Source organism: Nicotiana sylvestris, chromosome 10, assembly GCF_000393655.2.
Source record: "Nicotiana sylvestris chromosome 10, ASM39365v2, whole genome shotgun sequence".
Lineage (NCBI taxonomy): Eukaryota > Viridiplantae > Streptophyta > Magnoliopsida > Solanales > Solanaceae > Nicotiana > Nicotiana sylvestris.
In genome coordinates, this window is record NC_091066.1 from 118363207 (window position 1) to 118380848 (window position 17642).

General features: G+C 38.2%; 1 protein-coding gene across 9 annotated transcripts in view; it reads right to left on the reverse strand.

Annotated features, from left to right (window-relative positions):
• LOC104212226 (protein DETOXIFICATION 31-like) overlaps positions 1-17642 on the reverse strand; it is a 43147-nt gene that overhangs the window by 20452 nt on the left and 5053 nt on the right. Inside the window, exon 5 of one of the 9 annotated variants that reach the window (XM_009761442.2) lies at positions 14182-14592. The exons of the other annotated variants lie outside the window; for them this stretch is intronic. Within the exon in view, the coding sequence (XP_009759744.1) occupies positions 14430-14592 (163 nt within the window). The 3' untranslated portion in view covers positions 14182-14429. Of the gene's footprint in view, positions 1-14181; positions 14593-17642 lie in introns of those variants that run through there. 9 annotated transcript variants of the gene reach the window in all.

Consider the following 17642-nt stretch of genomic DNA (forward strand, 5'->3'; position numbering starts at 1 on the left):
TTGTGTGCAAATCCAGGTGCCAGAGCATCCGAGAGAGAGTATCCAGCAACTTCTAAATATTTTTCCGGAAATAGCAAGGTAGCTACATGGCGTCCGCATCCCTGCCTTCCTCCTTCTTATCCTTAGTATTATATATTTCAATCTTATCTTGTATTAAGTAGACAGTAGTGGACTGTATCTTAGTGGATCATGACTAGTGACACCAGGATCGGGCGGTGTTGTTGTATTTGCGTATTTGTTTTCCGCTTATTTGAGATATTAAAAATGAAAGATTTGTGATCATATTTGATTAGAAAAATAAATAAATTTACAAAAGAAATTTATGTTATTAGTGTTGAATCGGTTGGCATATTACTTTGATAGGCGCCATTATGACCGGGATGGTTTGGAGTCGTGACAAAAGAATTTAAGGAAGAGATTGTCTAGAAATCAAGGAGATTTATATCTCAAAAAAGTACCATATGGAGCAACGTAAGATATTCAAGAATACTATGAAAGGAGCTTTTTGAAAATGAAGAATGTACCATCTACGCAGACAACTTTCCTATTCTTTCTACACCTCAGTCAAGCACTGTATTCTTAAGTTTACAAGTGTCATAAAAGATAGATAGAAAGGAAAAAATACTAAGAGGTTGTGTCATTGTTCGTTTCTTTGGTGAGCGAGTGAAAACCAAAGTGTCATTGGTGAGAGAATGAAAACCAACTCTTTATCGTTTGTTGGTGAGCAAGTGAAAACCAACCCTTGTAAATGTTGGTGGTGAATGCTATAAACCACAAACGATGTACTCAACCTAAATTACAAAGATCTCAAAGAGATAACATCATTGCAGCCCAAGCACTACAAGAAATTGGATTTTTAGCGGCAACATATAGCGGCAACATATAGCGGCGACCCTATATATTACTACAACAGTTATACTTTTAGCAGCGACTTTAATAGGTCGCCACTAAAAATGATTATTTAACAGCGACTTTTCTAAGGTCACCTCTAATGTGGCTGAAATTTTCTGTCCCGCTCAAACTAAAATTTTGGCTCCATATTATTTGTGGCGACTTTTAAGTTTTCGTAGCTAAAGTACTATTGGAGCGACTGGGTCGCTACTAGACCCCTTATATTTTAATTAAAAATAACAAAATAAAATAAATAAAAGTCTTCCTAATTAAAGGACACAAAACAGAGACGCTCAAACATCTCTCTCTCTCTCTCTCTCTCTAAAATCTCTCCTCCCTCTCTCTAAAATCCTTCTCTGCTTAAATTTTACCTAGCTCTAAATCTCTCAAATCAAGATGTGAATCTCATTTATCAGGTTTGTGGTCAAATCCCTAATTTTTCCCCTTTTTCTTTTAGGAAAAAAAACTGAAGTGCATAATCGAGTTTTGTGGAGGAAGCTTCATAAACAAAATCAAGTTTTGTGGAGGAAGAATCGCACATCCAATTTCTCTTCCTAATCTCATATAGCTGCTGGTGACCTAATGTTTTTTCTAATCTCGGGTACTTTTCTGAGTTTTGTACATATGTTTAACTGAAAACTCATATTAATTTATATATAAATTTATGTTTGGGGCTTTTTAATAAGGATTCTGTATTCTGTAAGGTAAAATTTTCAACATGCAGTTAGGATTATTATTATTTCAGTGATTTTACATTTGTATTCTTAGATTTCATCTTGAATTTCTCTTAACCATTTGATAATCTACTGGAATACAAAAAAACATGCAAAAAGACTCATTTGAAGCCTATTTGGTGTTGTTATTGTTGATTTTCCGTCTTGACAGGACACTCACCTATCTCTTTTTGGGTAAGTTAAAAGATTCTTCTTGAGAGACCTATTGCAAGTTGGTATTCCATGCTTATTTTTTTCTTTTATGACTATGTGCCTAAATCAGTGCATACATACTTTTAAAATTAATAAGGAACATATATGTTACTGTAAGGTTATAAGAAAACATAATACTTCTTTGGTAAATGCATGTATTTGGCTACTTAAATAATAATTTGAATGTAATATGCTTTCTTGTCATCTATAAAAGGAGTTTAGATGGACTACCAACTCCTAACCACACTCTAAAAGCTAAATGCCTTATGTTTTTATTTAGCTGGGCAAATATTTCCCCTATAGAAACTCCCGGAAACTTTTTAAACTCTGTTAGTTCTTTGTATCTAAGATAGCATATATGTAGTAAGCTAACAAGTGATCTTTTTTGCTTTTTGAAGCTTCTATGCTTTTGCTGCTTCTTGTAATGTTTGCATCTTCTTGATGAAATCAATGAAGCCAATTATTTTACAAAAAAAAGGAGTTTAGAGTAGGAAAAATAGGAGATGACTTGGTAGAATTTTTTGGACAAGGATCCTATTTATCTATTATTTCAGTTTTTTAGTTTTTTTCTTAGATAAACATTTATGCCATTAGTATTGTTGCAACTTTTCAGTTAACTATCATATAGAAGATTCAGCGTCAAATGATAATTGCTAATTGTAGAGCGCTTTCTTAATGTTATATAAAGAGGCTTACCCTGTGTTCCATTGGCATTATGTGAAGCTTTGAGGAGAATGGAACTTTGGCAAGAGACTCTTATGTTAGATTATAGATTTGGGTTTTCTTAACAATTAAAGTAACAACCGGAAGTGTCTTTCTCTTATTGTTTATGCTAAGAATAAGAGGCTTACCATGTGTCTTTCCCTTATTGTGTTCAAACAAGAGCATTTTATATTTGCATATTATTTGTCAAACCAGTTAAGTATCTTTTCTTATTATTTCTGCTACATTGTTTCTGCTTTAGGTATGTGAAAATGACTTGTTGTTGATAGTGTACTAATTTGTGTTCGCGTCGTAAAAATAAGTTTTTGGTATGTATGTTAAATTCATTTTCCAAGTTTTTTGCTGCTTTTATTACTCTAATTTATGTTTTACTTCAGACTTTTTTCTTAGTGACTCTCTAAACTGTGTTCTTGCTTTTAATTTAACAATAACTATCGATGTAGTGCAAGAACAGGATTACCATAATCTTTGTTGATATAACAAATTAGGACTAGGAAGGAATGACCCCTTTTTTCCTATCATAACACACTTTATAGTTTAATGTGGTTAATCTATATGATTAGGTTGTTGTAATTCTTCCTCGAATTACTTTTTTCAAAATAATATACACAATAAGGAAGATGATTTCATTAACGGCAATTATATAAATATATCCGAGAGTGAAGATAGCAAAGAAGAGTTATTTGATGATGATGATGATGATGGGGAGGATACAGATACATCCTCTTGAAGACTATGAAGAAAAAGACTGATTATATAGATGTCCACATTATGTTTTGAAAATTTTCTATATTTTGTCCTTATTAAACTAACAATGAATTAGTTCTTGATGCTTGAAATTTTATGTCTATATCTTATTTTTAAAAGTTCTCTATATGTTTGTAATTATTAGACTTACAATGATATTAGTTTGTGATGCTTGTAGCTTTATATTTGCATCTTATTTTAGAAAGTTCCATGTATTTGTATCCTTATTAGACTAAATGTAATTTGTTCATGATGTTTAAAACCGTAATTTCATAATTGAATCAACAGTGAAGTAAAATCAGTTTTTATTTTAACATTTTTATCAACTAACTAATTTTAATGCTCTGATATATGAATTAATAATATTTTCTCTATTTTAATCAGTCCTTTCCTTTTTATGTGATGTTTTAGGAAATGAAAGGAATTGGAAAGCTCGACTTAGCATTCACTATTCTAAATACAGTACTAATAAAGAAAGATTGTCTCATCGACCTGAAGATGTTGAACTTGAGGACTGGAAATACCTAATACAATATTTTGGAAGTCCGAATTTTAAGGTAACTTAATACCTGAAGATTCTGCCAACCGAATGGCTCCACACCCATCTTGCAATGGTTGTTTATTAATCTATTGACTTACTGCAGGTTGTAAGTGAAAGGAACAAAAAAAATGGGAAAAGCAAATAACTAAGCATGCTTGTGGTACAAGGTCTTTTGCAGAAGTAGAGAAATCTACGGTGAAAATATATTATTCCCCTATTATCACATATGCATATTTGTTATTTTTATATTTGCTTATATATGTTTTCTCTGGAACTATCTTGTAGAGAAATCCTATTTCGTGGAAAAGGGTATGGAAAGAAGCCTCCCAAAAAAGAGTCACACACATCAGGCAAACATAGAGTCCAGTATATCTTCTGCTATGAAAATTGTGTGTCAAGAGATGCAAGCCGGCATGGATCGGAAGTTGCAAAAAGATGTGACGACCCGACCAGTCGTCTCATGAGTTACTGCTCTGTTTCCCCCATTTCTGCTTCTTTATGCTTCGTTATCGGTGTTTTATGTGATCGAGTTGATTGGCTTGCGTTTGGTGTGGTTTTGGTAAGAAATGAGATACTCAGTCTCTTTCAAGAAGGTTTAAGTTGGAAAAGTCAACTAGATGTTGATTTTTGTGTTAGAGGGCACGGATGTGAGTTCTAATGGTTCAGTTAGCATCAGGCGGTGATTTATGACTTAGGAGTGTGATCGGAATTGATTTTGAAAGTCCAGTGTAGAATTAGGCTTGAATTGGAGAAGTTAGTATTTTGGCGATTTCTGGTTGGTAGGTGAGATTTTGATCCGTGGGTCGGAATGGAACTTTGAGAGTTGCAGTAGCTTCGTTATGTCATTTGGGATGTGTGTGCAAAATTTCAGGTCATTCGGACGTGTTTTGGTTAGGTTTTTTATCAAAATCGTATTTCGGAAGATTTTAGAAACTTAGGCTTGAATCCGATGTGATTTGGTAGATTTGATGTTGTTTGAGGTGTTTTGACGATTGGAGCAAGTTTGAATAAGGTATTTGGTTATGTTTGTGCTTTTGGTTGAGGTCCCGGGGGCCTCGTGATGATTTCGGGTGGTTAACGGAGAAGTTTGATGTTGATTGCAATTTCAGATTTTGCTGGTTCTGGTGTTTTCGCACCTGCAGTTTGGGGACTGCAGGTGCGGTGTCGCACGTACAGAAGAAAAGTCGTAGATGCGAGAGTGGACGGGGTGAGCAGTTTCTGCAGAAGCGGTCAAGGTGGCCGCATCTGCGAAGCCGCAGATGCGGAATTTGCCATCGCAAATGCGGTTATGGCTAGTAAGTGAGTGACTACAGAAGCGGTTGTTTGGGCCGCATATGCGGTACCGCAAAAGTGGGCTTTTGCCCCCAGATGCAAAAAACCCGTAGGCAGAAAGTTTATTAAACATTTCATCTGCGATTTTGAGCCATTTTCCACCATAGCTGAGTATTTTGATAGATTTTTGAAGGTGATTAAAGAGGGATTCAAGGAGGATTGATTGGAGGTAAGATTTTTGAACCTCAAACTCGAATCTATTGTGAAATTAACCTAGAAATTCTTGGAACTTAAGCTAAAAATGGAAGACCTAGGGCTTGGGATTTTGAACTTTTGAATTGTGATTTGAAAGACCATTTGAGGTCGGAATTGAGAACTTTTGGTATGTATGAACTCGTGATATGATAAGGAATCTAATGATGTGAAAATTTCTGAGTTTCGAGTAGTGGGCCTGGGGCTCGGGTTTTGCTAATTTCGAGATTTTTGATATTTTTCGATTGTTTTCGCTTGGGCTTTGCTCTCTCAGCATATTGTGATGTATTCTTCTGATTTTGGATAGATTCGACGCGCGTGGAGGCCGATTTCGAGGGGCAAAGGCGTCGCGAGCTAGAGTTGTAGCCGGTTCGAGGTGAATAATGATTGTAAATGATATCCTGAGGGTTTAAAACCCCGGATTGCACATCGTAGTGTTGTATTGAGGTGAGACACGCACCGGGTGATGAGCGTGGGGTCTTTTACTATTAGAGATTGTGACTTGGTCCGTCTCGATTGATGATTTTACCGCGTATTTGACTGAAATTTATTTGTTATCATCATGATTTGGGCTGATTGCCATATTTGGGCTTTGTGCCAACTATTTGAACCCTTCTGAGATTTTTATCACTAATTCCTCACTGTTTGACTTATTACTTGAACTCAGTCCTGTTGATATTTATTGTTTTACAAACGCAACCACTTTTATCCTTATTTGAACTTAAATGATATTTCTAAGTGATGTTTTCGGCTAAGGACTACTGTTTTACTAATACCCGAGGGGCTTGTGATGGTTTTCGGACTGAGTTAGGCCGAGGACCATATGTGAGGATATGTTGAGTGATGCAAGGCCGAGTGCTGAGAGATGATGCCACGAGGGCTTGATATAGCGCTTGGGCCGTAAGGGGCCCCTCCAGAGTCTGCACACTCACAGTTAGCGCGGGTACCCATAATGATCTGAGAGTGAGCCCGAGGGGCTGATACTGATCTGAGAGTGAGCCCGAGGGGCTGATACTGTACTGAGAGTGAGCCCGAGGGGTTGATATTGTACCGAGAGTGAGCCCGAGGGGCTGATACTGTTCTGAGTGATTGTTACTGTGCCCGAGGGGCAGATTTCTACTTGTTATTTACCTGCTAAATTAACTGTTTTACTTGGTTTAAAGGAATTTCATTTGACTTCTTCATGGATTTACTGCTTTAAGTTATTTTACTGCTTGATATAGAATTGCTTTGTGCCTTTACGTGTTTTCTTGCTTTCAGCCATTATTTATGATTATTACTCACTGAGTCGGAGTACTCACATTACTCCCTGCACTGTCTGTGCAGATTCAGGCGTCGCATAGTCCGCTCCTGAGTGTTGATCCTCCTAGTCCAGGCAGTGTTTTCGGAGACTACGAGGTAGCTATTGGCGTCCGCAGCCCCCGTGCCTCCCTTATCTTACTATTTTCATGTTCTTGAACTTCTGTAATTGATTTCGTATCTAGTAGACTAGTATCCGGAACTATTAGTTGCTCATGATTTGTGACACCCCGGTTTGGGCTGTGTCGAGATGGTTTCTACTATTGTTATCGTTATTTTTGCAAATTATGATTATTATATCATGTTCTAGAACTATTTATGGTATTTAACTATTTAAATGAGGTGTTCTACTTTGGTCTGGTTGGCCTTGTCTTCACGAGAGGCGCCATCACAATCGGGTTCGGGGTTAGGGTCGTGACAAGTTGGTATCAAAGCCTAGGTTACTTAGGTCTCACGAGTCATGAGCAGGTTTAGTAGAGTCTCGCGGATCGGTACGGAGACATCTGTATTTATCCTCTAGAGGCTGCAAAACCTTTTTAGGAAAAAAAAACTTCATATTCTCGAAATTTTTGTCGTGCGGCTTTGTTGATCCGAGAACTAAACTTCTGTTATTCTATATAGGGCTGTGCACGGATCGGATTGGATAGGATTTAGCCTATTTCGGATTCGGATTTCGGATTTCGGATTCTGAAAAGGGCAATCCGAATCCGATCCGAATTAACATTGGATTGGATCGGATTTTAAACTTTGGATCGGATAATTTTTCGGATTGTCGGATCGGATTGTCACAAAATTTTTCAACAATTTAAAGTTCATTCGGTGTCTCTATCTCATCTTCCATCTACCAAAACAAACAAAAAAATCAAAATAAAATCAAAAGTTGAAGAATAGAACATGAAATAGACATAAAAGACAGAAGAGAAGAGAAGAGAGGCGGAAGAAAGAGACATAAAATCAAAGTAAAATCGGAAGTTTGAGTCATTGAGACTCTTTTAGTCTTCACTGAAGAGAAGAGAGGTGCAAGAGAGGCGGAAAAATCTAAGTGAGTGAGGGGGTGTGTGAAAAATGAATAAGCATAACCCTAAAATTTTAGTGTGTATTTATATAGGTACATATAATTTCGGATATCGGATCGGATCGGATTAAAATCATACCAATCAGAATCCAATCCGAAAATCCGAAATTTCATAAAACACAATCTGTATCCAATCCGAAAATCCAAAATTTGAAATCCGAAAATCCGAAATAGAGTGGATCGGATCGGATTTCGGATATCTGATCCAAATGCACAGCCCTAATTATATCCTCTCACAGATGGTGAGGACGCGAGCTACCAAACGAGGTGGACGACCACGAGTGCCACCTACTGAGGCCACCAGAGACCGTGGATGCGGTCGTGGTTGTGGCAGAGGTAGAGCAGCGAGGACAGTAGCTGTTGATCCACCAACTGCCCCAGCTCTGGATCAGGCTCCAGCAGCACCAGTTCAGGCACCAGCTGTGCCCATTGTGATTCTGGGTCTTCAGGAGGCCTTGGCACATATCTTATCAGTTTGCACTGGCCTGGCTTAGGCGTTTTCAGACACTACAGCCGCAACTACTTCACAGGCCAGGGGAGGCACCCAAACTCCAGCTGCTCGCACACCTGAGCTGGTAGTGCAGGAACTTCAGACGCTAGGGGAACCTCCAGCCCAGCCGGTTGCACTAGCTTAGGAGTTTGTTGTGCCAGTTATGCCAGATGATGAGCAGCGTCGTCTTGAGAGGTTTGGTAGACTCCAGCCTCCATCATTCAGTGGTGCTGAGGGAGACGATGCCCAGGGTTTTCTAGATACGTGTCAGCGGATGCTCCATACAACAGGGATTCTCGAGTCTAGTGGTGTGGCATTTACCACCTTTCAGTTTATTGGGGCTGCCTTCACTTGGTGGGAGGCTTATGAGAGGCGTAGGCCGGTTGGTGTAGCGCCCCTTACTTGGCAGGAGTTCTCCACACTCTTCTTAGAGAAATATGTATCGCAGTCCCGCAAAGAGGAGTTGCGTAGGCAGTTTGAGTGGCTGAAGTAGGGGGATATGGTTGTGTCACAGTATGAGGCGAGATATTCTGAGTTGGCTCGTCATGCCGTTTGGATGGATCCGACAGATTGTGAGAGGATCAGGAGATTTGTTGATGGCCTTAACTATCATCTACATATTCTTATTACCAGAGAGAGTGTGTTGGGTGCTACGTTCGAGGAGGTGGTTGATATCGCCCACGATATTGAGATGGTTTGCCGTTAGGATTGAGAGGAGAGGGAGACCAAGAGTCCTCGAGAATCGGGCAGTTATAGTGGTGCTCCTTTGAGGGGCCAGTTCTAGCATGGTAGAGGTCGTTCTTTCAGGCCTGCTCAGTCGGCCCGTCCAGAATATCGCGGGGCTTCTTCAGGTCGTGGTTATCATGGGTCTCAGCAGGTCCAGCCTTCATTCGGCGCCCTTCTAGCCCAGAGTTCATCTCGTGCCCCGTCAGCTCAAGGTTCTTTTATGCCGAGTGCACCAGCTAGTCACTCCGGTGCAAGGGGCTCCCTTCAGTCCCCTTCTCCAGCACCTAGGATTTGTTTTGAGTGTGGAGAGTTTGGGCATGGGTGGAGGCAGTGTCCTCGTTGGGTTGCTAATTCGTCCCATTAGAGGGGTCAGCCCTTGGCTGCTGCTCCAGTTACTTCACCACCCACCCACCCAGCTAGGGGTGGAGGTTAGGCAGTTAGGGGTCGCCCCAGAGGGGGAGGTCGATCAGGGGGAGGCCAGGCCCGTTTCTATGCACTTCTAGGCAGGCCAGATGTCATTGCTACAGATGTTGTCATTACAGGTATTGTTTCAGTCTACCACAGAGATGCCTCTGTATTATTTGATCCCGGTTCCACCTTTTCTTATGTGTCATCATACTTTTCTCATTATTTGGGTACGCCCCGTGAGTTTCTTGCTTTACCTGTTCATGTATCTACCCCGGTGGGTAATACTATTATTGTAGACCGTGTATACCGGTCATGTGTGGTGACTATTGGGGGTCTAGAGACCCGAGTGGATCTATTGATATTGAGCATGGTGTATTTTGATATCATTTTGGGCATGGATTGGTTATCTCCGTGTCGTGCTATTCTGGACTGTCATACTAAGACAGTCACTTTGGCTATGCCGGGTGTACCACGGATCGATTGGCGTGGCATGACTGATTATGTTCCTAGTAGAGTGATCTCTTTCTTGAAGGCCCAACGTATGGTTGGGAAGGGTTGCCTTTCATATCTAGCGTTTGTGAGGAATGTTGGAGCTGAGACTCCCAGTATGGATTCTGTCCCAGTTGTGAGGGATTTTTCCGATGTGTTTCCTGCAGACCTGCCGGGCATACCACCGGACAGGGATATTGATTTTGGTATTGACCTGGTGCCGGGCACTCAGCCCATTTCTATTCTGTCATATCGTATGGCACCAGCGAAGTTGAAGGAATTGAAAGAAAAGCTTCAGGAACTCCTAGATAATGGGTTCATTCGGCCTAGTGTGTCACCTTGGGGTGTACCCATTCTGTTTGTAAAGAAGAAGGATGACACAATAAGAATGAGCATCGATTATAGGCAATTGAACAGGGTAACAATTAAGAATAAGTATCATCTGCCTTGCATTGATGATTTATTTGACCAACTTCACGGAGCGAGAGTGTTCTCCAAGATTGATCTTCGTTCTGGTTATTACCAGTTGAAGATCATGGATTCAGATATTCTTAAGACTGCCTTCAGGACCAGGTATGGTCATTATGAGTTCCTTGTAATGTCTGTCGGGCTAACCAATGCCCCAGCAACATTCATGCATTTGATGAACAGCGTGTTCCAGCCTTGTCTTGATTCGTTCATTATAGTATTCATTGATGATATCCTGGAGTACTCACGTAGTCAGGAGGAGCACACAGAGCATTTGAGAGCTGTGTTACAAAGATTGAGGGAGGAGAAGCTTTATGCAAAATTCTGTAAGTGTGAGTTTTGACTGAGTTCAGTGGCTTTCTTAGGGCACGTGGTGTCCAGCGAGGGTATTCAGGTTGATCCAAAGAAGATAGAGGCGGTTCAGAGTTGGCCCAGACCATCCTCAGCCACAGAGATTCGTAGCTTTCTTGGGTTGGCAGGCTATTATCACCTGTTTGTTCAGGGATTCTCATCTATCTCATCGCCCTTGACCAAGTTGACTCAGAAGGGGGTTTTATTTGTATGGTCGGACGAGTGTGAGGAGAGCTTTCAAAACCTTAAGACAGCTTTGACCACAGCTCCAGTATTGGTTTTGCCATCAACTTCAGGTTCATATACCATGTATTGTGATGCTTCAAGAGTTAGGATTGGTTGTGTACTGATGTAGGAGGGTAGAGAAGTTTCATATAGAGAAGTTCCAAGCAATATTAAAGTTTGGGACATAACTAGTGGGAAAGTTGCATATAGCATTGAAGATGCACATTCCACCCGTGTGAAAGGCATTGTTGTTTTATACAAAAACAATGATGGGGATGCTGAAGATAACCAACACATAGTAGCATCCGCGTCATCAGATGGGATCATACGTGTTTGGGATGTTCGCATGACTAGGAAAGAGAAGCCAATTCCACTGGCTGAGGCCAATACAAAATCCAGGCTGACTTGTCTTACTGGATCGTCCATCAAATCTGTGAAAAGGCCACTGGTAGGAAATATTGCATCAAATGGACTACTCCTCGATGCAGGTGAAGAATCCTAGTGCTGTAATTGCTAATAACAATCACATATTTGTCTACTGTCTTTTTACTTTAATATTTTCCCCTTTGAAGTTGTTGGAATCGTATTAATTTTGTTAGCTAAAGGCGGATCAATCAATATATCTTTCCTGGCTTTTTGGCGGAGATCAAGTAGAGGTGGATCAGTCCATATATTTTATGATTCTTGTAATACATGTATGATTTTAAAAAAAAAAAGAAAAAAAAAGAGAAGTTTCTCAAATCTTTGTCGTCGCCTGTCTTGCTAGTGTGCATAAAATGTTACCATTTCTCCTCACATTTTTCCTCCTAGGATAAAAAAAAAGTTCTAGTCTGATGGATTTTCCTCCCAATACAGACCTAGTCTGATGAATTTTCTCATAGGATCAACATCTTAGTCTGATGAATTTTCTCCTAGGATCAAAATCTTAGTCTGATGAATTTTTCTCCTAAGATAGAAGTCTTAGTCTGATGAATTTTCTCCTAGGATCGAAATCTTAGTCTGATGAATCTTTCTCCTAAGATAGGAAACCTAGTCTGATGAACTTTCTCCTAGGATCAAAATCTTAGTCTGATGAATTTTTCTCCTAAGATAGAAGACCTAGTTTGATGAACTTTCTCCTAGGATCAAAAACTTAATCTGATGAATCTTTCTCCTAAGATAAAAAAAAGGACCTAGTCTGATGAACTTTCTCCTAGGATCAAAATCTTAGTCTGATGAATTTTTCTCCTAAGATAGAAAACCTAGTCTGATGAACTTTCTCCTAGGATCAAAATTTTAGTCTGATGAATCTTTCTCCTAAGATAACCAAAAAAAAGGACCTAGCCTGATGAACTTTCTCCTAGGATCAAAATCTTAGTCTGATGAATTTTTCTCCTAAGATAGAAGACCTAGTCTGATGAACTTTCTCCTAGGATTAAAATTTTAGTCTGATGAATCTTTCTCCTAAGATAACCAAAAAAAAAAGACTTAGTCTAATGAACTTTCTCCTAGGATCAAAATCTTAGTCTGAGGAATTTTTCTCCTAAGATAGAAGACCTAGTCTGATGAACTTTCTCTTAGGATCAAAATCTTAGTATGATGAATCTTTCTCCTAAGATAACCAAAAAAAGGACCTAGTCTGATGAACTTTCTCCTAAGATAACCAAAAAAAAGGACCTAGTCTGATGAACTTTCTCCTAGGATCAAAATCTTAGTCTAATGAATTTTTCTCCTAAGATAGAAGACCTAGTCTGATGAATTTTCTCCTAGGATAGAAATCTTAGTCGGATGAATCTTTCTCCTAAGATAACAAAAAAGACCTAGTCTGATGAACTTTCTCCTAGGATCAATCTTTAGTTTTCTTAAGTTATTAATCTTTAGTTTTCCTTGAAGTTAGGGATCCCACCTGGAGAATAGGGTCAGTTTTTACTTTAGTCAAGCTTAGTTTATAGTTTTCCGCAAGCTCAATCTTAAATCTAGGAAACACACTTCCTAGTCTGGGTTATTCAGGTTCTATCCTTAGCAGACACACTTGCTAGTCAAATATTCTTGGTTTGATTCACGGGAGACGCACATCCCAATCAAGTCTTTAGTTTTACTCGCATCATTGCATCAATAGCATAGGTAATTTACAGTTTTGCTAACAACTCACAAATCTTCCTAGTACAAACTGAGGGAGAAAAATTTGTTTATTTTGTTGTTTTGATTGCAGGCACCCACCTGAAGAACGAGGGAAGACATTTCAGAATTCATTTTAGAGTCATTTCAAGTTTCAAGTCAGTAGCAGGCATCCACCTGGAGAACGAGGGAAGCCATTTCAGAACTCAATTTAAGTTAGAAGTAGTAGAAGCTCGCGACAAGAATTCGAGTCAACAGTCCGAGGTGACCAACAGAAGTAGTCAATCAACACCTGCAGCTAGCGAGCGTCAAGGTTCAAATCTAAAGTCTGCATGAAGAACCATTCAAGACTCAAGATCAAGCTTCAGAAGACTTATAGATAGGAATTTTGTAACTCATAGCTGACAGGCTTAATTAGTCTTTTTTATTTTTTTGATTTTGATGTAATAACAGGACCGCGGACCGGAACCTCGACGGAACGGCACCTCGACCGTCTCTCTACCTCGGTATCTCCATCACCTCATTCACTTCTGAACTACACGTGGCTTGATTCCTTTATAGCCAAGGATAAGTAGGCAGCTCAAATACCAAGGCTTGGTCACAATCTTTTTAGTCATCTTTATTTTTTTTTTTGAATAAGCGTCGGGTCATAAATCAATTACGTTGCTTATTGTTCTTTGCTCCGAAAACTCTTCGTGTTTCCAAGCAAAGAGGGGCAGCTGTAAGCACGTAATTTTTGACCCGCGCAAATTTTAAAGGTAATTTTAGTATTTTAATATTTTTAAAATATTTATTTGAGTTTATTTTAACATAATTTTAATCTTTTACTTTTAGTCCTAAGACATATATAAAATAGTTTTATTTATCGTGTTTATCGCTTTTATATATTTTCATCTTTAGTTTAAGATCAATTAGTATATTTTTATTCATGGTATCTTAATTTTATCATGACTTTAGCCTGTTTTCTTTACTTAAAAATACAAAATACAAAAAAAAAATACAAAATTTTAAAAATACAAAAAATAGTTTCATTTTAAAATTTTGTTTATTTACTTGACTAAGTTTAATTAACATTTTTGGTAGGATTTTTTTGAGTTTGTCTTTGTCCAACAAAAAAATTTGTAGGCCCAAAGGTGTGAGTCCATCTCTTTTAATTTAAACCCATTATACTAGAGTCCAATTTGGAAGCCCAAATCTTGTTAGCCCATACCCCATTTTCCTTAATGAAAAAAAAAACTTAGAGCTAGTTTTGGCATCGGCCATTTTTGGACAACAGGAGAGGCTTCTTCTTCAACCTTAGACAACAATACAAATCCTAGAGTCCAAGACACAAACAGACAGACCCACCCACCCATGTTCGGCCCTTTTTGCTTCTTCATCTTCAAGCTTCAGCCTTAGACCTCTTTCATTTTCTTCTTCATCTCCAAGCCACAGCAACGCCGGCGATTCTCAAGCCCCGCCACCCCCGCCTGACTGGACGCCGGCGACCACCCTTATCAAACCAGCGAAAACTCCATCTCCCTCACGCCATCTCCTTCTTCTCCACACTAAGCAGCCGCTAGCCCTACTCCAAAAAACGCAGCAACTAGAGCTGCTCAAACTGTCACAAAACCTGCAGGAATACCATTGTTTTAGCCCAAAACCTCCATTAAAGCGGTCCTATTTATCAAGGTTTCGTCAGCGAGATTCCGGCCATCGAAGGTCAGCTCAAGGTTCCGGCCAGAGTTCGACGAGGTTTTCCGGCGAGGTTTTTCAGTTTGGATCTTGTGCGCGAGTTGCTTAGCATCGTTTAACTGTCCGACAATCGGATTTCACATCTGTTCGAGGTTCAGTTCGCTTACTTTATTCGTAGTTTGGTCACCGTGTTGAATTCCAGTTCATCAATCTGTTATTAAGAGAAACTTTGCTCGCCAAAAGGTTTATTCTTTTCCTTTATATCATCAATTTGTTCAATATATTTTGGAAATTTGTTCAGTTTGTTTGTGATGATGAAATTCTTGCCAAGTATGAAATTGTCCTCTTAATACATAGAATTGAGCTTTGTTTGGAGTTTGAATGATTGGCTGCTAGGTTAGTTAAAATAATAAATTTAAAGGACATTAGTGACATCAATTAGAAGTACTGCATCTAGTAGTGGGATTGGGAACTTGGAGATTAAAAAATGCAATTTGTATGTGTTGTACTCCTTGTCACATTTTACCTTCTTATTTCTATTTACCCGCTAGTAGTATGCTTAGGCCGGCAACATCCGGGTAGGCAAGCCTTAGGATTTTGTTAGTTTCGAGGCGAGAGGTCGTTCCCTTAGTTAAATTTATCCGGAAAATGCCCCGAAGGAGTTGTATATATATTTTTTCCGGGGTATGCCCCGAGGTATTTGTATTTGGAGGCCGAGAGCAAAACTCGTAGTACTTTTATTCTTGTTTTATATTTATTTTTATTTTATTAGGAGGGGACGACCTCAAGCCTTTTGATTGTTTATTTTCTTTTGTGTTTTTTTTACCTCAATCTGAACATTCTTTAAAGCCAACTTGATCATGTACGCAACCGTACTAGTTACGGGACTTAGGGAGTGCCTAATATTTTCTCCCGAGTCAAACGAACCCCCTTACCCGAATCTCTGGTGCAGACTCAATTTGGAGTACAAAGTGTTTTAAAGGAAAAATTATGGTGACCTGCACATCGAAATCAAATGTCAGGTGGCTACTCTGAGTTATTTCCTTTTGAACACAATTTTGTCACTTTCTAACTGAAACCCCTTTTCATGTTTTACTATTTTTTTTTTATTATTTATAAGGGGGTTAGTGAGGTTGTAAAAAGGGGTGTGACATTAATGTAATTGATTGGGTTCAATCATTCAACATCATATACATTAATTTATGTATGTTTTGCCTTGATTTTGTGGATTTACACTTACTAAATTATTTGAGGTAATCTGATAGGTGTATTTGACCATGTTAAATAAAAATTAATGAAATTGAAAGCTTTGACTAAGGTAGAACAAGGAATTAAGCCGTGGAGACAAGCGAGGCTTGCTCAGTTGGTAAAACACCTTCATCCACTATCATTAGGTCCTGGGTTCGAGTCACGTTGGAGGGAAAGTGTGGAAACACTATAGATCCTCCTAAATTGGAAGGGATTTAATATATATATATATATATATATATATATATATAAAGTAAGCCGAGGAGTTGAGTTGCGTAGCTCAAAGTTGAAGTGAGTGAAAACATTAAATCACGATAGCTTGTTTTCCATGCAACTACATGCTATACTTGGTGGTAAGAAAGTTAAATATTATCCCTTGATGTGGCAGAGAGTGAAATGCACTCTCTTGAATAGAGTGAGAAGCCAAAAAATGTTTAAATTTTTTTATTTTTATAACATTAATTTTACTATAATATTATATATTTTCCTATTGTTTTCCTTCTTCATTCTATTCTTTCTTTCTCTCCTTGGACCAGTGGCATGGACTCATCCACATAGAAATTATTATACATGGATGCATTATGCATATTTGACGATCACGACCTCCCGAATTTCTAACACCTTCTCAAAAAATAAAACCCATCCCCCATATCCAAAGAAGCTATGCGGAGAAAAAAAGTACACCATGCATATTCACATATATACCATTACTTATTAGAACTAATGTCAGGCTCAGTTGCCTATGCATGTTACAGAAATAAAATCTAATTTCAAATATAAGTAGCTAAATTTAAAGAGAAAAGATGTTTCAAATAATTTTTGAAAAAAATAAAGAAAAAATTAGTGTACCAAAAAGTAAGAGAGTGAAGCATAGTGAAAGGGAGAGAAAGAGTACGAAAGTGAAACATAGTGAAAAGGACTAGTAATCATTTTAGGGACTATAGCCTTACAAATCTTAGATTATAAATTATAGAAGTGTCACTAGTGAATATATTCTTGAATCCAAAGTATACAAATAATATCATCTCAATTCTCATGGAACATGCCTAAAGTTAGCTTTCGCTCAGCTAATCTAGGTAGGATCTTTCCTTTCCGTATTTTCATTATTGTGTTCAGGGGTATACATAGGTCGGGTTGGTTCGGATTTTACAATTACCAAACCAAACCAATTGTGTCGGGTTATTAAATTCAAAGACCAAATCAAACCAATAAAACTCGGGTTTTTCAATCTCGGTTTTTCTCGGGTTTTGGGTTATTCGGGGTTTTTTCGGATTTTTTTCCGGTAAAATCTTTGTAGAACCAAACATATAACTTGTGCTCAAAATATTCCTTTAATCCTACTAAGATATAACTATATAAAGTATTTTTCAAGAAAATAATACAAAATATGAGATGTGTCATGGCATTATCCTAAAATATTCAACAAAAAGACAATAAAGATATGTAATATAAATATTGCTAATTAAAAAGCCATAATAAAAATAAACATAACCTAAAAGTACTAAGTCATGCTAAAATAAGTAGACTAATAAGGGAGTATCAATTACATGACTAAATGCTAAAGAAAAAATAAAAATAGGTTATGCATTTTTATCTAAATTATTGCAAAACAAAAAATGTATGGAATTGAATGTCTTTTGTTAGCATTAGTATTGATTTGATTTTGGTTTGGGCTTTTGTTAGCATTATTTCATTCACTAATATTAATTGGAGAAATTCAAAAATAGCCAGATTTACAAC